The 24304-nt window shown below is 47.1% G+C and overlaps 1 protein-coding gene across 1 annotated transcript; it reads left to right on the plus strand.

Annotated features, from left to right (window-relative positions):
• Nucleotide 1: 1 nt before the first annotated feature.
• mical1 (microtubule associated monooxygenase, calponin and LIM domain containing 1) lies at nucleotides 2-21575 on the plus strand (the record flags this gene model as incomplete). Its single annotated transcript, XM_080534495.1, has 23 exons — nucleotides 2-259; nucleotides 445-652; nucleotides 899-1012; nucleotides 1244-1339; nucleotides 7567-7722; nucleotides 8183-8283; nucleotides 9418-9675; nucleotides 9919-10034; nucleotides 10220-10346; nucleotides 10741-10828; nucleotides 10968-11115; nucleotides 11385-11596; nucleotides 12964-13070; nucleotides 13547-13594; nucleotides 13814-14057; nucleotides 16267-16337; nucleotides 16641-17514; nucleotides 17598-17710; nucleotides 17881-17994; nucleotides 19483-19576; nucleotides 19748-19841; nucleotides 20712-20785; nucleotides 20971-21575. 23 exons carry the CDS (start codon nucleotides 2-4, stop codon nucleotides 21168-21170), a joined length of 3915 nt encoding a protein of 1304 aa, XP_080390621.1. The 3' UTR covers nucleotides 21171-21575.
• Between the last annotated feature and the right edge of the window lie 2729 nt (nucleotides 21576-24304).

Below are 24304 nucleotides of genomic sequence, written 5' to 3' on the forward strand. Positions count from 1 at the left end.
CATGGCCAACCAGGACCCTACTAACCCCTCTCATGCATCCTTTGACAATTTTGTCCAAGCCGAGACCTGTAAAGATGTGCAGCGCAACTTCTCTGAGCTCTGTCGCCACCTAGTGGTGGATCCTAAGGACTACCAGAGCTTCTACACCAAGCTGAAGGAGAGGCTCAACTACTGGAAAGCCAAGGCCCTATGGGTGAAGCTGGACAAGCGGGCTGCTCATCCAGACTACCAGCAAGGCAAAGCTTGTGCCAAAAACAAGGTCTGTGTTTCCGCTCATAGTGATCAGGAAGATCCCAATCTTTTCACGATGACTGATGAGCTTAATCTCTCTTTCCTCCTTCTTGTTCTCTTCCTTCCTCTGTCCTGTTTTTCTCTCACCTACGTGGTTTCTGCTCTCTCTATCTCTCCCCCCCCCCCCTCTCTCCCCTTCCCTCACTCTCTCAGTGCCTGGTGCTGGGTGCAGGGCCATGTGGGTTGAGAACAGCCATAGAGCTGGCTCTGCTGGGGGCTCAGGTGGTGGTGCTGGAGAAGAGGGAGTCGTTCTCCAGGAACAACGTGCTGCATCTCTGGCGCTACACCATCTATGACCTGAAGGGGCTCTCAGCCAAGAAGTTCTATGGCAAGTTCTGCACCGGGGAACTGGATCACATCAGTACGTAGACCACGGCTCTTACTATGTTCATATGTTCATTCTTACTATGAACTATGTTCATACCGTTTTCTTGTTGGATTCATCTTTTCTGTTTGTTCAGCTATTAGTAGACTCTCCTTAGCTTTCGTCACACTTCTCGAGCACAGAGTCATCTACGTTATAGCTGCTGTTAGAGTTAAAGATGTGTTTTTTTGGGGGGGGGTTGCAACACTCCTTGTACAGTGTATGGTATGTATGCATTCTCAGGCATCCGTCAGCTGCAGTTGATCCTGCTGAAGGTGTCTCTTCTCCTGGGGGTGGAGGTGCACACTGGGGTGGAGTTCAGGGGTGTGGTGGAGCCCCAGTCAAAAGGAGACACAGGTACAGTACATATTGAGTCTTCCTGTTTCCTGTCGCTCCATGACCTTTGACCCATGACTTTTGACCCACTCACAATCTGAGTTGGAACCTAGGGGCGGTTTCCCAGACACCCCAAGCCCAATCCTAGACTAAAAAGCATCTTCAGTGAGTCTTTTTGACTCATGTGTCTGTGTATTAGAGCAGTGAAGTCATTCCCTAAAGTTGTGTTCTACCTCTGGTTCCTTCTGTCAGGCTGGATGGCTAGCCTGCTCCCAGAGTCTCACCCTGCTGGGACATTCCAGTTTGATGTCTTCATATCTGCAGGAGGAGGACGCGTTGTCCCTGATGGTGAGGACACTCTTTCACACTAATCTGTAGTTTCTCATACTACTTCACACACCGCAGATATTTTAGACCTGTTATTACCCCCTACTTTTTCCTGACCACATATCCTGACCGAGGAAAAGATTATGGCTCCTAGTCACGTGGTTAAAACAAATTCTGCCAATTCATCATCAACCATGAGTACTGTTGTGAAGGCCCACAGTTTAGAGCCAGTTTAGTTTCCCCAAATCAGCCCTATTTTGCCCTGTTATTTCCTTTATTATTTTCTATACTATTCCTGTACGTTTATGAAGGTGTATGTATTGTTATTGTAATGTTTATGTATATGTTTAATGACGTGGTATATCCGGGGTGTGTCCGTGACCCGGATGCTAGGTTCGGTGGTGTATATATAGGGACGGAAGTGCTCTGTGCGTCAGTGTGACGAGAATCAGAGTGATGAGAGTAACGAGAGAGAGTAACGAGAGAGAAGTAACGAGAAGTCGACCTAAGATGGCGGAGTCAGTAAAACGCACACCGTGCTGAAGCTGAAGACGCCAAGTGATTATTGAGTTCACAACTGTGATAGCCCGTTTAGCTGTGTTCCCGTTAGCCAGCCTTGCCAGCAGCCGGCTGCGAACGTTGGACCAAGCGAGACCCAAGCTGGACAGAGCCGTCGCCTCCACGCGTGGATTGCGACCGACCGCTGACTCCACCGGAGCGACCGTGGACCACCGGACCTGAGCCATTAGCACCTCGTTGTGGACTTCGAAGAAGCCCCTTTCCCTTCGAGTTGCTACGTCACCCCCCCCCCTTCGTCTGCTGCCTTACTCAAAGCACATGCGAGCTCCAACCAGGCCTCAACGAGCTCATTCTCAGTCCGGGACTTTAAGCCTTTTCCAGGCCAGGTACTGTGAGTGAGTGAGTGAGTGTGTGTGTGGCCGGCGGGGAGGGAGTATATTTGGGAGGTATATATATATAATTTGTATAATAAATGTGTTTGTTCATATTGGATACCGTTGCTGTGTGTTTCGTTGTCTGGTAGCTAATGCTAATGCTAATGCTAATGCTAATGCTAATGCTAATGCTAATGCTAACGATATTACTGCTAGTCGAAAGGGTTGCTGGCGCCCCCTGCCTGTATCCTCCTGCACTGCCTATTTAGCTCAGAGTTAGTTAGATAACCAGCCCTTCCTAAATTCTACAGTCCTTTTAGCTACTCCCTGGTTACAATTGGTCCTTCGAGCCGGATAGGTTGTGTAGTGATAGCATGGCTGAGCGCAGCCAACCAGACCAGACAGTTACCCCCCCTTCTCCGCCCCCTGAGCCAGAGCCACGACCACAGAGAGTCCCGCGGTTGCCTCCGAGGTTACAGGAGTATGAGCTTGAGCTCGAAAGCTCACTGAGTGGTAGTGAGGAGCGCACTCCACGGGATACAGTGGTCGGAGAGGCCGAGGTGTCCGCCGGCGCGCGGGTGGCTAGCACCGAGACAGCCATCAAAGAGCACCAGCCTGAGGATGAGATGGCAGAACAGCAGGGTTTTGCCGTAGACACGGAAGAGCAGGAAGGAGAGGCCCGGTCCGACAGCGCCTGCGGGCGGAAGAGGGAGGGCCTCAGCCTTAACGATCTGCCTCCCAGTACGGCGCGCTCGAGACCTAGCTCCTGCCGTTCAGTGGCTTCCTCCCGGTCCAGGGTTTCCGTGGGCAGTTCTGCCTCTGGGGCGGATAGCCTGCACTCCAGAGGGAGTAGTGCCGCGCTGTCAGAATGTATGCGCCAACAGGCCGAGATGGCGTTAGAGCGGGAACGCCTCCAGTTCGAGCGTGAACGCCTCCAGATGGAGGGGGCGGAACGCGCGGCGGAGAGGCAGCGCCAGGAGGCGCTAGAACGTGAACGCTTCCAGATGGACGGGGCGGAACGCGCGGCGGATAGGCAGCGCCAGGAGGCGCTAGAACGTGAACGCTTCCAGATGGAGGGGGCGGAACGCGCGGCGGAGAGGCAGCGCCAGGAGGCGCTAGAACGCGAGCGCCTCCAGATGGAGAGAGAGCAACTGCACGCGGAGACGATGGCGGAAATGATGCAGACCATGCGCGACGTGTGCATCAGCAGAGCTCCGTCGGCCCGTAGCTCCAGAGCATCATCCGCACGGCCCTCTCGAGTGCCGTCTCCTGAACCCCCCGCCGATGGCTCCATGACCCCCGCCATGACTGTCCAACTACAGGCCCAGCTGACCACCTGGAAAGAAGAGGACCAGGGACCCGACCGCTACGCGGCCCAGAGGGAGCCAGCGTCGCTGCCCGGGAGGGGAGCCATTCCCCAAGAGCGTAGCACACCCCTAGGTCCTCCAGTGAACCAAGAGGCATGCAGGCCGGACACCCAGACCGTCACTCCAGCCCCGATCATCCACTACAGGATGTTTCCCCAGGTGGAGGGACCCAAGTTCCCCTTCTTCAAGGACGAGGACAGGAGCCAGTATGTGGAACTACGCATCTGCCTAGACACGCTCTTGGACGACTCCTGCTCAGAGTCCTACAAATATGCGATTCTCCTTCAGCATGTGAGGAACCCCAGAGCCCACAACATGGTTCTGGCCCATGCCTCCGCACCGACACCTTACACCAGAGCGCTCGCCGACTTGGATGCCCGCTACGGTCGTCCCTGGAACCACGCCCTTGCTGAACTGCAAGCCCTCGAACAGCAGGCCCCCATCAAGGATGAACGGGCGCTAGATGACTTCGCGCTCCGCGTGCACACCTTGGTTGGAATGCTGAAGACGCAGGGCCCAGCTGGCGCCAGCGAGATCAACAGCACCTCCAACGTAGAGCGGCTGCTCCGCAAGATCCCACGCTTCCGGCAGGAGAGGTTCCGGCGACAGCAGCGCGTTCGTAACCCCGGGAAGTTGGGTCTGAGCATGGCTGCCTTCGCGGAGTTCCTACTGGAGGAAGTGCATGACACCAACGTAGACGCCATGGGTTACGCTGAGCCGAAGAAGGAGAGGGAGAAGGGAGACCGCTGGGACGGGCCGAGCTCGAACAGAGGACGCCCAGTAGGAGTGCTGCACACGGAGGAGGAGCCTCGGAGAGAGAGGAAAGCCCGACCTGAGGGAAAGGATTCCTCTCAACCCCCTCAAAAGGGACGGAGAGGTCCACCGCCATGTCCGTACTGCACCAGCGAGCACTGGTTCAATGAGTGCAGTGACTTCAACAACCTGAGTACCGAGGCCAAGCAGAGGTGGCTCGAGGAGAACAAGAGGTGCTGGAACTGTGGGCGCGACCATCTGGCTAAGAACTGCACCTTGAGGAGAAAGTGCAACCGCTGTGAGGAGGTCCACCTCAACATCCTACATGAGGTCTCCCTCGCCAGGTCCACGGAGGGCACCAGAAGCCCTAGGTCCGGTAGCGCACCGGAAGAGGCAACACCTGTCTACTACCTAGACCCAGCCCGGAGCAGCGGCTCCAAGGTCCTACTGAAGGTGGTGAAGGTCCGACTTCACCACAACAACGCTGTGTACGACACGTACGCCGTTCTAGACGACGGGTCGGAACGGACCATCCTTCTCCAGGAGGCAGTGCGCCAGTTGGGGCTCCAAGGGACTGAGGAGAAGCTGACTCTGCGCACGATACGTCGCGACCTTAAAGAGGTCACCGGGGCGAGGATCAACTTCTCTATCTCCCCGGCGGGGCGGCCGTCGGACAGATATCGGCTTAAGAATGTCTTCACCGCAGACCAGCTAGCGCTCTCCCGCTACGACTACCCCCTGGAGAGATTACGCGCAAGATATTCCCACCTACGGCGAGTAGACCTACATCCGATAGAAGGAGCGGAGCCAACCCTTCTCATCGGCTCGGACAACGCTGCACTGATCGTGTCGCTCCGTCCTCCGCTGAGAGGACCACGAGGCTGCCCGATGGCTGTTAAGACTGCGCTTGGGTGGGCCCTCCAAGGCGCTACCGAGTGGAGAGATAGAAACGGGAGAGCTACGTCATCCCTCCATGTCCGAACCGAAGAAGTGCAGACCATCAACTGCCTTCACACCAGGGTGGACTCCATGAATGCGGCGCTACGGGATAACGTCCAGAAACCCGAGGGAGAGGGGAACAGCTTTGATTCCCTGCAGAAGGAATTCCAGGAGGTCCTCGATGAGCTGGTCGGAGAGAAGAGCCTGGATAAGTTCAGGGTTGAATATGAGAAGCTGACTAGTGCCCTGTTGAAGTCCCACGTGAGTGAGAAGCGGCTGATGACAAGATGCAGAGAGCTGAATGCGGAGACAGTGACCAACTCAGTGAAGGTTGCCACTGCACTAAAGCTATCCCAGGAAGACCAGACTACTATCACGTCTCTGGAGAAGGAAGTGAAGCAGCTGCACACGGAGCTGGACGCCAAGCAGTCGGACATCAAAGTGCTGAACCAGCCGGGCCAACGAAGCAGAGAGGAGCAGCAGAGGCTGGAGCAGCAGCTGCGGGAGCAGAAGATCAACCATGAGAGAACCACAAAGGAGCTGGAGCAGCTGCAAGTCAGAAACACCAAACTCCAGCAGGAGAACGAGCACAACGCCTTGAGTATGGAGCAACAGTCCCTGGACAATCAGCAAAGGGCATCTGACCTCAGGATTAAAGAGGAGGAGGTGAATCAGATGCGTCAGGAGATTGCCAAGCAAACGAAGTTGAGAGAGGCCACCCAGAGGAAGTTCCGACCTATGGAGGATCAGAAGTTGGATGTGGAGCAGCAAAGGGACATGCTGAAAACCCAGATAGCTGGGCTGGAGAGAGAATTGGAGTCTTCCAGAAAGCAGATGGAGATTGACAAAAAAGTCAGGCAGAAGTGGACGAGGGAGAGAGACAACTTGTCCGAAGGTGCCGTGGTACTGGTGATCGACCAGTCCCTTCCACGCGCCGCCTGGCAGACAGGCAGAGTGACCAAGGTCCTGCCGGGTCCGGATGGAAGGGTGCGGACGGCCATCGTGGACGTTGGTGGTCGCACTTACACCCGACCTGTGGCACGCCTGATTAAGCTCCCTCAAATTACGAAGGACACTATCACCTCCTACCTCACGCTGCTAGAGCAGCCTAGCCAGTGTGCCTTCCCTAGTTAACTGAAACCGAGGGTTTCATGGGGCGGCTGTTGTGAAGGCCCACAGTTTAGAGCCAGTTTAGTTTCCCCAAATCAGCCCTATTTTGCCCTGTTATTTCCTTTATTATTTTCTATACTATTCCTGTACGTTTATGAAGGTGTATGTATTGTTATTGTAATGTTTATGTATATGTTTAATGACGTGGTATATCCGGGGTGTGTCCGTGACCCGGATGCTAGGTTCGGTGGTGTATATATAGGGACGGAAGTGCTCTGTGCGTCAGTGTGACGAGAATCAGAGTGATGAGAGTAACGAGAGAGAGTAACGAGAGAGAAGTAACGAGAAGTCGACCTAAGATGGCGGAGTCAGTAAAACGCACACCGTGCTGAAGCTGAAGACGCCAAGTGATTATTGAGTTCACAACTGTGATAGCCCGTTTAGCTGTGTTCCCGTTAGCCAGCCTTGCCAGCAGCCGGCTGCGAACGTTGGACCAAGCGAGACCCAAGCTGGACAGAGCCGTCGCCTCCACGCGTGGATTGCGACCGACCGCTGACTCCACCGGAGCGACCGTGGACCACCGGACCTGAGCCATTAGCACCTCGTTGTGGACTTCGAAGAAGCCCCTTTCCCTTCGAGTTGCTACGTCACCCCCCCCCCTTCGTCTGCTGCCTTACTCAAAGCACATGCGAGCTCCAACCAGGCCTCAACGAGCTCATTCTCAGTCCGGGACTTTAAGCCTTTTCCAGGCCAGGTACTGTGAGTGAGTGAGTGAGTGTGTGTGTGGCCGGCGGGGAGGGAGTATATTTGGGAGGTATATATATATAATTTGTATAATAAATGTGTTTGTTCATATTGGATACCGTTGCTGTGTGTTTCGTTGTCTGGTAGCTAATGCTAATGCTAATGCTAATGCTAATGCTAATGCTAATGCTAATGCTAATGCTAACGATATTACTGCTAGTCGAAAGGGTTGCTGGCGCCCCCTGCCTGTATCCTCCTGCACTGCCTATTTAGCTCAGAGTTAGTTAGATAACCAGCCCTTCCTAAATTCTACAGTCCTTTTAGCTACTCCCTGGTTACAAGTACTGTATTCGGTTTTACCACAGCACTGTTGCACCTCGGCTGAAGCCAAGACCAGAATATGCCTGAAAACCTGGATGCCTATTTCTCTCCTCCTCCCCAGGCTTCAAGAGGAAGGAGCTGAGAGGGAAGCTGGCCATCGGCATCACTGCCAACTTCATCAACGGACGCACGGCCGCAGAGGCCCAGGTGGCAGAGATCAGCGGCGTGGCCCGCATCTACAACCAGAAGTTCTTCCAGGACCTGCTCACTGAGACAGGTACTGTAGGATGGGTCACCTCACACCTGCTCACTGAGACAGGTACTGTAGGATGGGTCACCTCACACCTGCTCACTGAGGTAGGCCCTGAACACGCACACATGCACACATGCACACAGACACACAGACACACAGACACGCAGACACGCAGACACACAGACACACAGACAGACACACACACACACACACACACACAGACTGGGTATGGTGAAAGAATGGAAGGATCAACAGAGCTGTCTTTTAATCTGTGTCCCTCTGATTCTCTTTGTCAATTTCCTGTGATGATATCAACTGTGGTGTAATTCATCTATTTTTCATCCCCTGTTCTCCAGGGTTGTTGCTCACTGGCATCCTGCCACGTTATCCTTTCTCTAACTCACTAATGCTCTGCTTTGCCCCTCTCTCTCTACCCATTAATCTCTCTCTCTCTCTCTCTCCATCCATCCATCTCCTGCTCCAGGTATTGATCTGGAGAACATTGTCTACTATAAAGATGACACCCATTACTTTGTCATGACTGCCAAGAAGAACAGCCTGTTGAAAAAGGGAGTGATTAAACAGGTGAGAACAACACATCCGTTTGCAAAGGAATCAGTATTCTGTCATTCCAACGAAGGTAGATGGATGGTAAATGGTAAATGGACTGCACTTATATAGCGCCTTTTTTGCTGCTCTAAAGCTGCTCCAAAGCCCTTTACAACGGCCTCTCATTCACCCATTCACACACACATTCACACACCAATGGCGGCAAGCTGCCATGCAAGGCGCCGGCCCACTCACTGGGAGCAATTTTGGGGTTCAGTGTCTTGCCCAAGGACACTTCGACATGTGGCCAGCTGGGGCTCGAACCGCCGATCTGCCAACCTTGTGATCATTAGACGGCGACTCTACCTCCTGCTTGTCTGCTAGGATTGGGGATTGAGGAGCAGACTGATTATGTGGGAGGTATCTGACTACTTTTATGCCTACAGTGTAGTCTTACCCCAGTCTAGTCGCAGTGTCCTGATTTCTCCCATTGTTCAACAGCAGAGCAAGCAGAGTGAATGTGAGACTACGGAGTCTGGCAACATGAGACAAACCCCAATCTAACCTGCATTTCAATCTGTCACTCATCTCTGCCTGCTCTCGCAGAGACTCTCTTCCCTGCAGTAAGGGGCTTAGCCTCTAGTGACCCCAATTTGTGGAACGATGCCTGTGCAGGACAGATACTCTTCAGCCACATGATCTGTGGACCCTGTTCACTCCTTCCCTCCCTCCCTCCCTCCCTCTTTCATTGAAAATCCCCTTAAGGCTTCTCAGTAGCACCATTAACAGGTAATAGAGGACAGAGCACACTGCAACTCTAGGAGGATTGATTAAACTCCATAATCGTGTGTTGTGCACAAAGATTAGAGCACATGAGGGGGGTGGGGGGGTTGTTGTCAAAATAGAGGCTTTCATTAAACCGAAAGTTCGGATGGAATAATTTCAAAAGGTGCTCTGCTGAGTAACTGCTTGGCTTCCTGTATTGCACTAAGCTGATGCCACTTGGTATACTTTCATATGAGAGGTGGGTCATCTTCACCTCGACCTCACATCGAGAGTAGGTGGATTAATTGTGTGTGTATTATTACAAGCTTCATAATTGGAGCAGCAGACATAGAGCAGACACCACCTTATTCTTTAATCCCCACCATGTTTCCCCTCTGTCACCAGGACTACAGTGATGCAGAGCAGCTATTGGCCCGGGCCAACGTGGACCAGGAAGCCCTGTTGCGCTACGCCCACGATGCTGCCCACTTCTCCACGGGCCACAAGCTGCTTAACATGGAGTTTGCCAGCAACCACGCTGGACGGCCGGACGTGGCTATGTTTGACTTCACCTCCATGCACCGAGCAGAGAACGCCTCTCTGGTGAGGGAGAGGAAGGGCAAGAAGCTGCTAATGGGGCTGGTAGGAGACTGCCTGGTGGAGGTAGGTGTCATCAATATTCAGTACTGTAGTTCCCATATTCTCAATCATGACACACACAAACACACACACACACACACACACACACACACACACACACACACACAATTGAAAGTTTCCAAAGAAAGTGAAGTTCACGTTTGTGTGTGTGCGTGTGTGTGTGTGTGTGCGTGTGTGTGCGTGTGTGTGTGTGTGCGTGTGTGTGTGTGTGTGTGTGTGTGTGTGCGTGTCCGTGTCCGTTCACAGCCATTTTGGCCTTTAGGAACAGGCATCGCCCGTGGGTTTTTGGCATCCTTTGACACAGCGTGGATGGTAAGGAGCTGGGGTCTGGGTAAATCCCACCTGGAGGTCCTGGCTGAACGGTGAGTAAACTGTAGATATAGTAAAACTCATAAACACCACTATACACACACACCCATTCGCTGCATTACAAGTGAGATATGGCGTATAAATAAAAAACTGCTGTCATCCAATAACATCCGAATCCTCTGTTCCTTGGTTTCTAGACTAGTCTCTAAAATGTTCTTTCCTTGTGAATAATATACAGGGAAAGCATCTACCAGCTGCTGTCACAGACCACCCCAGAGAATACCAGCAAGAACTACAGCGCCTTCAGCATCGATCCGTCAACGCGCTACAAGCACATCAACCTCTCGTCCATCAAGACAAACCAGGTCAGCATCACACAGTCACCGCCTCCAGCCTGTATGAACGCCAGCAAAGGGAACTGATATTGAGTAGAACTGAAAACACAGTACGAATTAGATCACCTCTCCTTAGCCAATTCAGTCAATACTTGTTATTTCGGTATACATCTGTTGCCAGGAAACTGCTCTGTATATAGAGGGGTGAGGTGGGAAAGTGTTTCTGATATCCCCCCACTAGAGAAATATTGATTGAAAAGGCTTTAGGGAGTTTTCACAAAACTACTGGATCGATTACACTGCATCAAACCCAAAGTGTTTGCCTTGTGAGTAGCAGCAGTACGTATAAAGATTCCTGTGCTGACCTTATTACGAGATGAGTCAGCTCCACCATTGTCTTTGAATCCCTGCATCCCTGACCAAGGTGCAACACCTGTACGATGTTGGAGACCAAAATGATTCCATCCGACCCACAAAGAAGCAGAAAAGCCGCTGGTCTCACCTGCGCCAAGGTACGCTTCTCTACTCTCTACTATCATATCAGATGATGATATCTCTACCTATAATGATATCAAGTGAGCGCATGTACAGCACGTTAAGTCGTCGACCTGTCTCATGGCCGACTGCTATGTTTGATGCTTGATGCTCCAGATTCGATTGGTGGTTTCGAGGAGCTGTTGAAGTGGTGCCAGAAGCACACGGCAGGGTATGAGAGGGTGAGAGTGAAGGACCTGACCCAGTCATGGAGGTCTGGTCTGGCCCTGTGCGCCCTCATACACCACTTCAGACCTGCTCTCATGTGAGTTAAACGGGTTTGGCTTAGTCGGAGCTAATGTACACCGGCCTATTGAACCAACAATAACAGAATGAATTCATACTGTATGGCTTTTCATTGTCACTAAAGTACATTTCAATTCTACACACAGTACCAAAAAACAATACATTGCCATGGTAACTCAAGTCACCTCGTCCACCATTTTAGCTGATGAAAGGTTTCTTCGGTGAAGTGTTTATCAGGAAGTCCACACAGACAGTGCAGTACTAACTCTTGGTCCTCGTCCACCACAGTGACATGTCCTCCCTGGATGAGTTCAATGCTGTTCACAACAACCAGCTGGCCTTCAGCATCCTGGAAAGAGAACTGGGCATCTCACCTGTCATGTCCGCTAGTGATATGGCCACACGCAGCCAGATAGACAAGTTGTCCATGGTACTCTACCTCACCCAGGTCTACGATGCTTTCTCTAAACAGTTACCGCCTAAAGGTAAGCCTCAGGGCAGTGTTTGTCACCCCAGTTTACTGTCTTAAACATTTCATATTGTGCAAATGACCATGGTATTTCTGTGTAAAGGCATTATTTATTATTTAGTATTAATCAATTTGTGCTAAGCTGTCATCTTGTCAGTATATATCCATTGCAAATGGCTTACTTAACATACTTAGTATTGATTGTAGAGAAATGTGACTATAATGGAAAAGGAATAGGATTTATTTTCTATTGAAATCTGCAGGTTCAATCATAGCCAACGTCTTCTGATTGCTTGAACATGTTCTGGTCCAAAAACTGGACCTATGAGCAGTGTTTATGAAGCTCAGTGTTATCCCATAGACGTCTGTACAGTATTTTGAGTGAAAACAATATAATCTTTTCGGTTGCTTAGACAGTACACAGCTTCAGCATCACCTATTCTCTCAAATTGTCAGGTGTTTTCTACCCCCCAGAAACGTGTTTGGTGTCGATAAGGGATAGTTATTTGCATTGGCCCTTTAAGAGCATTACCCAGAATTCCCCTCGTTTGAGTAGATTGGCTGGGCTGCTCTGCTCTTCTCTGTAAGCCAAGCCAGGCAGCAGGGCAGGGGAAGCAAGCGACGATCAGCCAGGAACTGGCTCATTAGGGCTCGGGTGGGACTACAGTAGCCTCAGCCTCCCCTAAAAGAGATCTATTCCTGCTGTGAAAGGGGGAAGAAGAATCTGTTTCCCTTCTGGAGGTTGCTATTTCAGTCCAATAGTAGGATGGATTGTTTCAGTCTGAATGTGTAGCGTTTGGAGCTTGCTTCAGTGGGTGTGACATGCTCTGCTTGGCTTGTCTGTGGTGTGATGCTGATGCTGTGCTGCTCTGCTAGGGATCCACTGACAGATGCGCATGCAAGAGGGACCTGTCCGTCACAGGGGCGCCTGGCTGTCACCTTATTGGAGTACTGATGGAGTGGGGGGATGGGGCGGGGGGGGTAGAGAGCACAGTAGTTTTCCTGGGGGATTGGCAAGTTGAATTGAATTACATCTACTGAAAGGCTGTGCTGTTGAATGTTGTGTTATTGAAGCAATTATCAAATGCTGTGAAAGTGTCGAGATGCCCTCCGGATGTGTGACGATAGGGGGAGTTGAAGGAAAAGAGGGACATTCTAGTGAGCATTTTATTATAGTATTCAAGAGCTGCTCTGTGGAGACTGTGTTACAGTAGTTAGTTGGTTGTGTGTTGTGTCAGACGAAACTGAAGCTGGTTTGTGTCTGTCTCTCTCTCTCTCTCTCTCTCTCTCTCTCTCTCTCTCTCTCTCTCTCTCTCTCTCTCTCTCTCTCTCTCTCTCTCTCTCTCTCTCTCTCTCTCCTCTCTTCTATCTCTCCTCTCTTCTATCTCTGTGCTGCAGAGTCTCAAAGCCTCCTGACACCATACAAGTCTCTGTCTTTTTCCGGGACCCAGTCGGCTGTGTTCTTCCTCAGCAAGCTGAAACACAACTCATTGCAGAGACGCAAGGTGAGCTCAGACGGGCGACTGCATGTCTCTGACACTATAGTTGACTGTTTACCCTGCCCTGTACTTATCTCTCTGTAAGAATCATTTGTACCCTAGCATGTGCCTGTCGTCTAGAACTGATAGGACGCTGATCACTGATAGGATCTCAAGTTCATCGTAAGGCACAAGAACAATTGACATTGTCATACAGTACTAGACAATCACTCATCATTGATTATGTTCTCTTATTTAGTTTGGTTAAAAGTTATGCACATATAGATTGCTTCATTGTTTTTCCTGCTGGTATGAGATTCACAATTGATTGTGTCCTTAATTGACCTTTTACTAAATAGTATTTTGGCTCAATCGTTGCAAAGATTGATTGCAAACAGTTATGCAAGTCAAGATGATAGTATTCATTTCAAAGTCCTCTGACGCTCAGTTACATAATTGGAGTCATAAACAGATCACATGACCATGTGTTTTTGTTTATACAGGAGAAACTGGAAGCCGAAAGAGGGATGAGGATGGGAGATGAGGAAGATGTGAGTTGTGTCTAATTCTAATTGACTCCCATGAGGAACTAACATGTTGCTGTACTGATGGATGTTTTCAGCAGACATCAGGACAAATCCAAATGTTACCATGAACATTTTTCTACAGTATGCTACATACAGTACATTTAAAATATATCTGCGATTGAATACAGATTATGACTGCTGTCTCTTTTTATGACTGCTGTCTCTCTCTCTCATTCCCCCCAGCCTGTAGCCCCCCTTGTATCCCCTGAGGTGAAGCCTGATCCTGACCCAGACCCTGGCTGCAGCCCTCTCTCAGGCAGCAGCAGCAGCAGCAGCAGCAGTGATCAGTGTTATTTCTGCAGCCAGCGGGTCTATGTGCTGGAGAGGATCAGTACTGAGGGCAAGTTCTTCCACCGTAGCTGCTTCACCTGCCACCAGTGTGGCTCCACCCTCCGACTGGGTGGCTACACATTCAGTTCGCACACAGGTGAGCATTCTAGACCCTACTACGCTATTGGTTCTCCTGTGTCTTTTTTACATTTGTACATTTTTGGCATTTAGCAGACGCCTTATTCCAAAGCGATTTACAATCTCTGCAGATCAATCCTTGTTGAATCTCACTTTAATTTTCCCATGGACATCAATGCATGGTTTAGGTGAAGTTTCTGAATTACATGCAGATCATAAAGTTAGGATTCAGAGCTTGATTTAGTTCCAACATATAATTTTTAATTTAATTTTTAATTTTTGCCATTTAGCAGACGCTTTTATCCAAAGCGACTTACAATTACGAATTACAGGGACATTCCCCCTGGAGTAACTGAGGGCTAAGTGCCTTACCCAAGGGCACACTAGTAGTGGTGTGGTTTCAGGCGGGATTTGAACTCACAACCTTCCGATCCCAAGTCCAACTCACTATCCACTAGACCACCACTACCCATATACTAACATATACTGTGCTGTGCTTCTATTGAGTGGCTATGGCTAACTAGAGTGTTTTCACTTACAGTTTTTTACGGTCGCTAAGTCACAGTGTTCAATACTGAAGCCACAGTTTCACAACTCTTCATACAGTCTGCATTAGTAACACTCATGTTGGCCAATGACTTCATTCATGTCTCAAAATAAGTTCGTTCAACCACACACTGGCAACAATGTTCACTCAGAAGCATACACTGTCATTCATAACATTCTGACTTACAAAACACTAACAACAGGGAGCATTACATAGTTTGAATGATTTTCACAAGAATGAATATTTCATTATAAAAATGGTTTGATTTATAGTAATCATAGACAGAATAGTTGACTGTACAACTGTAAAGTATTAGGCAACAAGAATAAATCAGAAATGCCGCAATTTGCTTCTATCCTTTATCCTATCTTTTGCTTCTATCCTTTATTCTATCTTTTGCTTCTATCCTTTATTCTATGTTTTATCATTTTTTTTCAGTATCTTTGCAGAAAGTAAGTTACGGTACATTTACTTCAAAGTACACTACATTTACTTGTGTAAAATGAAAAGTGAAAAATAAAGTGGAAGATGCAAAGTTCAAATAAAAAAGAAAAACAGAAATTCCAGGGCTACAATACAATAGCAATCACACCAAAAATGTCTCACTCCTGAGTCCTGAGGGTTTTGGTCCACCCTCTGGTCTGCATCTGGTCACATCTAATGTCTTCCCTGGCAATGCATCTAGTCTATTTCATTTCATTGTATATATTCAGCTAATATTTTCTAAACATTTCAATATGATTACTGCAAATAGTGAAAATACCACCTCTCATCCGTTATCAGACTTTGCTGAGGTTCTAGAACTGAAGAGTATCAATAGAGTGCAAAATAACAGCATCTGCACACTCAAACACTGTGCAAAAAAACTGTTTATTGCGAGCTTTCTGTCATATATGATAGGAATATGATTACTGCAAAATTGCACCAAATAATTCAGTTTTGAACGTGTTCTTCAGAGTTTTGAACACAGTATGTTAGCAATGAAAAAATGTGTTGCAAATACATAGTATTTTGCAAGTGGGGGAGTTTGAATGAGAGAAGTGTTATGGATTTTGGAGAACGTAGTCATTGAATGCATTCTGTATGAAAGCAATGCACAAATCACAGAGAAAGAGTCACAGTTTTGTTCACATGGGTTTCTGCTCTGCTGACTGTATGAAGAGTTGTGAAACTGTGGTTTCAGTATTGAACACTGTGACTTAGCGACCGTAAAAAACTGTAAGTCCCAGTGAGCATTTTGAGTGGTTTAAATGCAGGCTGGTACTGTATTTGTTAGGCCTGCATGATTTGCATACAACATATGAATTGTTGGCATACAAGTGGGACATCCCTGGGCATTAGCTACTGTTTTCTTCGAAGTTATTATGAACAAAGGTGCAGCGATTGATCTTTAAACATTTATTATTAATATTATTATTATTTCTGCTCCAACAGCTGTTGTACCTGTAGTATATATTCTCCAAGGCAGGAACTTGCTTTTACCGGGATAAATAGAGCACAGTTTTAATTTATTTATTAGGGATATAAATAATGCATAAAAGTAGCCTTTTAACAGGTTTTGTGGTTCATGCGGAAAAGAGAAAGGGTTGTCGAGCAGCATCCCAACATGTGCTTGATCCAGGTTACAAGCTCAAGCTGTTCTGTTCTCTCCTCGTCCCATCTCTCTCTGATGTACCCTCAGGGAGATTCTACTGTGAGCTGCACTCTGAAGATGTGGAGCTGGAGAATGAGAGAGAACCCCCCTCCGTTCAGGTTGGTCACGGAGCAGACGAGAACACACTCTCTTTGTGTAGCATGATCCAGTGTTTTTCAGTATTCTATTGCATGATCTCATCATGTACCTTCTGTTGCATGATCCAATGTTGTGACTGACTTGCTCATGTGTTTGGAGGTCAATTAAGGACAGCTAGTGGGAACAGTGGGTAGGGCCCAGGACCAGTTCATTTCAAATTGGGCATTAAACCATAACGGTCCTCTTTTATTAATGGGTTTTCTACTCTATAAACATTTGAGAGGCTTCTTTAATGATTATTGATTAGTATTTTTTCTGTTCAGAATATTACAGGAGATCACGAGGAGGAGGAGGAGGAGGAGGAGGAGGAGGAGAATGGAGAGGAAGGCCTCTATGGTGAAGACCACACACGGTGTCCCTCAGATAAGTGTCCCTCTGAACCCCCAAAGTTGGATCATCAGCAGGACCACAGACCTAAACTTAAACCTAAACCTGTGTTGAAGCCCCATGGGCCACCTGCCCCTTCACAACGACCCCTACACTCTGACTCTAAGAGTAGGCCAAAACCTGGTAAGGAGGAGAGGGGTGAGAGCGTCCCCTCAGAGCCCCACCCAGTCCCAGCCCCTCGTGGCTCACACAAGACCACCCCCACCCCCAGCCCTCAGGTCACTCCTGTCCCCAAACCTCGTTCTGTCCACCTTACTCCTAGTGAGCGCTCTTCCTCTCTCCCTGAGACCCCCCACACACCACCGGCCACTCCGGTGAAGAACGGGACCCCCAAGTCAGACCCTGACTCCAGGCCCAAGCAGTACCTCAAGAAGCTCCAGCTCAGCGAAGAGGAGAAGAGCCAGCTGGTCAACCTGAGCTTCAACCACGACTCCGACTCTGAGACCCCCGGCTCTTCCTCCTGCTCCTCTTCCTCGGCCACAGCGGGGGATCCCAGCCCCCCCAATCCCCCCCGTCCGGCAGACGGGCAAGAAGAGGAGGGCTACTGGAGCGGAGGTCCGACACGGGTGCACGAGCGAGAGCACAGGAACCGCCGCTGCTTCAGGAGGAAAGAGGAACCGGTCAGCCAGGGGGGCCAGGCCCAGCAGCACACCAGGGTCCGCTCCAAGTTCTCCCCCTGGAACCTCTCCTCCCCCAGGCTGGGCAGAGACCACCGCTTCAGTGTCCTCAACAGCCACCCAAGTAGAGCAGGTACCTATTGTACAGACCCCTGTCTTGAAAATGTCCATAATGGTTACTGTAAAACTGATTTTTTAATTCTTATTTCTCTATAGAAGTTACTGTAACATACAGCCGCAATGTAGCAGAGGATGGTGCTGATGGGGATGATGATGACGATGAAGAAGATATATTTGAGGGCGATGATGTAGATTTATTTGATGAGAAGGTAAAGTGTGGCATGTCTACAGTATATAGGGCCTGTAAACAATATATGAATGTATCATTGGCCACACACTCTCACACTCTATCTCTCCCTCCCTCCCACCCCCCTCTCTCTCTCTCTCTCTCTCTCTCTCTCTCTTACTCTCTCTCTCCCCCCTGTCTGTCTGTCTGTAGTTCCAGGCCGTCCCCTCAGACCCTGACGATGCTAAGAAGTTGGATCTGATGAAAATGAGGACGTTGGAACGCAGAGCCAAGGTGTCTGAAATGCAGCGTTTCCACCGAGCACAGGTCAGTTCACTGTTCTCAGGTCAGTTATTACAGTTTTTTACGATTGCTAACTCACCAAGTTCAATACTGAAACCACAGTTTCACAACTCTTCATACAGTCTGCATTCGTAACACTCATGTTGGCCAATGACTTCATTCATGTCTCAAAAGAAGCTCGTTCAACCACACACTGTCAACAATGTTCACTCAGAAGCATACACTGTCATTCATAACATTCGGACTTACAAAATACTAACAACAGGGAGCATTACATAGTTTGAATGATTTTCACAAGAATGAATATTTCATTATAAAAATGGTTTGATTTATAGTAATCATAGACAGAATAGTTGACTGTACAACTGTAAAGTATTAGGCAACAAGAATGAATCAGAAATGCCGCAATTTGCTTCTATCCTTTATTCTATCTTTTGTTTCTATCCTTTACGTATTCTATGTTTTATCCTTTTTTTTCAGTATCTTTGCAGAAAGTAAGTTACGGTACATTTACTTCAAAGTACACTACATTTACTTGTGTAAAATGAAAAGTGAAAAATAAAGTGGAAGATGCAAAGTTCAAATAAAAAAGAAAAACAGAAATTCCAGGGCTACAATACAACAGCAATCACACCAAAAATGTCTCACTCCTGAGGGTTTTGGTCCACCCTCTGGTCTGCATCTGGTCACATCTAATGTCTTCCCTGGCAATGCATCTAGTCTATTTCAATTCATTGTATATATTCTGCTAATATTTTCTAAACATTTCAATATGATTACTGCAAATAGTGAAAATACCACCGCTCATCCGTTATCAGACTTTGCTGAGGTTCTGGAACTGAAGAGTATCAATAGAGTGCAAAATAACAGCATCTGCACACTCAAACACTGTGCAAAAAAACAGTTTATTGTGAGCTTTCTGTCATATATGATAGGAATATGATTACTGCAAAATTGCACCAAATAATTCAGTTTTGAATGTGTTCTTCAGAGTTTTGAACACAGTATGTTAGCAATGAAAAAATGTGTTGCAAATACATAGTATTTTGCAAGTGGGGGAGTTTGAATGAGAGAAGTGTTATGGCATTTGGAGAACGTAGTCATTGAATGCATTCTGTATGAAAGCAATGCACAAATCACAGAGAAAGAGTCACAGTTTTGTTCACATGGGTTTCTGCTCTGCTGACTGTATGAAGAGTTGTGAAACTGTGGTTTCAGTATTGAACATGGTGAGTTAGCAATCGTAAAAAACTGTAAAGCCAATATTTGCTCTCCAAGGACCAACAGTCCTGCACTATACATTTACATTTTTGGCATTTAGCAGACACCTTATTCCAAAGCGACTTACAATCAATATACACAAATCTATCTGTTACAAATCAATCAGAGTCAAAGGTTGCACTGTAGTAGGTGAATCTGCTTGACTCAGATCAGCTCAAGTATGGTAAACAATAGAGCCAGTATTGAGGCTTGCTGCTGGTGTTTGACTGACAACACACTTGTGATCTCCAGGCTATCCAGAGGCGTCTAGAGGAGATCGAGGTGACGTTTAAAGAGCTGGAAGACAAGGGTGTGGTGCTGGAGCAGGCTCTTAGAGGAGAGGCAGGTAAGACAACATTGGTGATGAACAACAAAGACACTGGCCTTTCGTTCTCTTACACTCTGATGCTCTGACAAAGCTTTGGCATTTCAAATGAAAACAGTGAAACGTTACTAGCAGACAGTGTCCAGGAACCCTTTTCTCTTGAAAATGTGCTTCCTCCCTCCCCCCCATCAGGCGGCAATGGTTCTCCTGACCTGATTGAGCAGTGGATCCATCTGGTGCACCAGAAGAACGCTGTAGTCTCTGAGGAGTCGGACCTCATGGTGGCGTGAGTGTCGTTCTATGTTGTCATGGTGATGTGAAGATATAGATGATGATAGAAGTATTCGTTCTATGTAACCTCATTGAGACCAGACCTTTCAAACAGCCTGGTGAAATCCAGAAAGTAGCTACAACGAGGTGGAAACTTGTTTAAAACGAGTGAAGCCTCATGACATGTTAAACCAATCGAAATACTTTGCTTGGCCAGAGATAAAAAAAAAATATATATTTTCAATATTGCAGGAAAAGAGAATGCACATAACAACAAGCCACCGCATTTTTTTTTTTTTTTTTTTAAATATAACATTCAATGATATTGCAAGCACATTCTCCCATCACCCCGCCCAGTTCAATCCAAGCTAGACCGACCAATCTAAAATTCTCCAGGCCTCCAACGTGATTTGGAGGTATAGCTACTGTACGTGAGTTCTATGTACCGTAGTCATAGTAATGTGAGTATAGTTCTATTTAGTCTAGTAGCGTGGGTATACTGTAGTTCTTTGTAGACTTGGAAGCACGAGTACAGCTATGGTACTGTCTAGTTAAAAAGACCCTGAGTAGCCAGCAGGGCCAGAGCAGCAGACCTCCACACAGTGTTGTTATTGTGTGTTCTAACCATGCTTCTAATTGGCCCTTTTCCTACATAGTTATTGCTTTGTTTTGTTATGTTGCCTCAGAAGCTGCAGACACATAATAGGGGTTTTCTCACAGCTGCACTACTAGTAACAGCTGCTCCTATCTGGACAGCCCTTTTGGAAGAAAGAATGTAGGCTCCCTGTTTTAGCTTGGTCTTAAAAAAAAAAGATCCTCTTGGTCTCACACAACCACAACATTGCTAACAGTAACTCAGCTGCTGTGTCTGGTCTCCACCCATCAGGTCTAGACAGCTGGAGCTGGAGGATAAACAGAGCATCCTGGAGATGGAGCTCAGGACACACATGGAACTGAGTGGTGCGTACACAAACCCTTTGATGCCACATCAACATTTGAATTTAGGTCATCTGTTTTAATTGGGTGTGTATCTCGTCTGTTTGAACTGTTTGTTTGTTTGTTTGTGTGTGTGTGTGTGTGTGTGTGTGTGTGTGTGTGTGTGTGTGTGCGTGTGTGTGTGCGTGTGCGTGCGTGTGTGTTTTCAGGCTCTGAGAAGACAGCGGAGCAGCAGCAGGAGGAGGATAAGGTCCTGCAGCAGATGATCGACGTGGTGGACATGAGGAACTCTCTGGTGGCCTTCCTGGAGGAGAAGAGACTGAAGGAGATCAGTGATGAGCAACATGCCATCTCACTGATGGAGGCCAAGAGACATGCTACAGCAGGGGCCCAGGTTCACTGGGCATGAGGCCAAAACACACACACACACACACACACACACACTCACACACAAGTGGACAAATAAACACACACATACAGACTGTTGAACTCACACGAAAACGGATTAGGAAAAGGTACTTGCCGCTGACATACCTGTAATCATACATTTGCGAAGCCAAAGATATATTGGTGAAGGTATTTCTCCAGGGCCCCAGACTTGATTCTCCTCAAGGGGACATCAGCCACATCAGTGTATCAACTCCCAGGGGAAGAAACTGAACTTGGCCTGAAGACCAGAGGCTTGCAGACTGGATCCATGTACATCTATCCAGCCCTCGCGGCCAAGCCCAGTCCAGCCAAGAGAGTCCAGCTGCAGCACGCTGAGGATGGAGAGAGCTAGCTGTAGCTAGCTGCACTCTTCAACTGCTCTGTGGAACAGCTGGCAAGGCCAAGAAGGTGTACTCATATCAGAGGACCTGAGGACACGTAATTCCAGGTTATTAGATTGGAAAGTGTTGTTTAAATGGATTCATGTTCATTTATTTGTGTAACCTTGGAAGAGTGAGTCTGCTTTGCACACTTGTAACTAAAGTGTATATCGCTTCTATGTTTAGTATTTGTATATTGTACAAATTGTAATAAGATAATTAGACATAATAGGAAATCTGCAAAGTTTATCTAGGCATATGAGATTATTATAATTATTATCATAAATAGTATTAGTAGTCGTAGCAGTAGAAGTATTCTTTTTTCATTTTTTTTTAACTTTCAGTTGTTCATTTTGTGCACTGTTTCCTTGCATGTTTACATTGCTAGTTAATCTCAGGGGTTAACCATGCACTCCTCTAGGGACCAGTGTTGGGTTTGTCACCAATGGCCTTGACTGGCCAGTTCCTCATTGAATACCAATACACTCCTAGAAAGAAATGTCTACCTAGAACCAACAAGGTTTGTTTTGCTTGTCCCTGTAGGTCGGAGAACCCTTTTTGGTTCGAGGTAGAACCTTTTCATTGTGAGTGTGGGGGTGTGGTACTGGATCGTGATGGTGTAAGAATGGAAAGTGACCGGGTACTTTTAAAATTAGCCATCATCTATTTGATATTTGAAAATGTCTATGTGTTGACACAGTATAGCCAAGTTGAAGATCTTATGCAACACTTTAGTTGTGTGGATGAGACCCAGCCTTATATATCCTATGTTCCATGCTGGTATTTTCTCCAGTCAGGACAGTACTCCACAGAATATCTAATAAAGATCATGCACTTTGACCACTTTGGTACTGTATGTTTTGTTACGGTACTATAAGACAAGACTCGTTTTCAGTACAACTTATTATTATTTCTTGCTCTACAGTGTCCTCTAAGCCATATGAACACCAATGCTTTTATTAGAAACTAGTTGTTGAACATACATTTCACTTTGATTATATTAGTCATCACATTCTCATTCATAACATTGAAATGATGTTGTTTTGACTGTTATTCCTATTCCTTGCCACTAGGGAGCATACACACTCTAGATTTAATTGGTTGATGTGATGGATGCCTGAATTTGGTAAGCTAATGGATTCCAATTCAAATGCCATGAATGAAACAAACAAATGAAAAAAACTAATATCCAATATCTAGTTTGCGACTAGACTTCAGTTTCCCAATACCTGCAAGGAGGTAAAAGTCAGTAAGTTTCTTTTTTATCCAGTAAATATTCATGGGTGATAGCTATACATCTTGTTATACAATACAATATTGTGCAGCTCTGTCAGTATATTAGTTCTACCTGGTGGGTGCTAAAGCACACCACTCTCTTATGCCTCTCTTATTAAGCCTGTTCTCACAGGATAGAGTTTAGCACATTATGTCATCCACCAAAGAAGCACTGTGAGGTAAGCTTTATGTGGGCCGGCTCAGCCACATGAACAACCTGCAGGTAAATCAGAGGCTTCACACACTTGACCGAACAGTACAGCACTAGCTCAGATATTGTTTTTTTTACATTGTCCTTTCCGGTACCGTTTCAGCAACTAAAATGAATGCGGAACCAGGCCAGCCCAGTACAGCTTGTCTCGGTTCAGCTCTGTAGTGTAAATCAGGATACCTCTCAGCCTCTCACTCTGCAAGAGTGTCAGTGTCCATGCTACACCCAGGTCTAATGGAAACACAACTTCTATCCATCAGGAGTGTGTGAGATTGCAGTTATGATCATGTGCCAGAACAGAGTTTATAGTAAAACTGGCTCTGCCCCATAGAGGCCTATCAAAGGGGTCAGATAGAATAAAATGTTCAGTTGTTATTATTACAAGCATTTTCCATAAGTGCCTCTGATACATGCAAATGTATGTTAATTTATTAGGCTGAATATAAATGTAATGTGGTGGTCTCCCTTTGATCCCATGGAGGGCAATGAAGGCTTAGAAGTAGAAATGAAAACATATCCACCATATTCATTATACTATAGAAAGGACTATACAGCTATACATCCTCATATTTGTATGCTCTGTTGGCACTGCTCATATCAGTGCTATACTGTATGTCTTACTGATAGGGGACTTAATGTTAGTGTTTTCAGATATATCACAAGCATTGCTGTAATTACATGCACGCATAATAGAATCTGGATCGCAGGTGATGTCAGGGAACAATGTTGTGCATCAATTATGCAATAATGCTGCACCGCAGCACGTCACTCAAATGTACTCCATAGAAAGTCCACTTTCCATCAATATAAAGTAGGGAGTTGTTTTGCCTGATTGTTTTGCATAGTATCTTCACAGGGATCTGTTATACCAAATGCTTCTCCTCTCATGTCTGTCTTGCCTCTTGACACATGGCATTAATACCTCTGACACATGGCATTAATACACCAATACCATTGTGCCAGCCTGATCTCTGGTGCTGTCCAGATTGACCGTTGACATTGGTGCCACTGTTTTTGTCAAATTTGAGTGTTGAGAGTTTTCTGTGAAAGGATGCAGATTGTGGCGTTATTGTGAAGGCATATTAGAGCAAGGAGGCTAGGTTATTATGAGGTAGGGGTAGTGGGGTCTCAGCATAATGCCTCTCTATAGCTTTTCAAACTGAGTAGTTGGATTGTTTTTAATTCAGCTGCATTTCAAACAGCAAATGAAGCTGAAAGCATTCAATATACAGTTGAAGTTGGAAGTTT

This window comes from Nansenia antarctica (genome assembly GCF_963989245.1).
Source record: "Nansenia antarctica genome assembly, chromosome: 6".
NCBI classification, from domain to species: Eukaryota; Metazoa; Chordata; class Actinopteri; order Argentiniformes; family Microstomatidae; genus Nansenia; species Nansenia antarctica.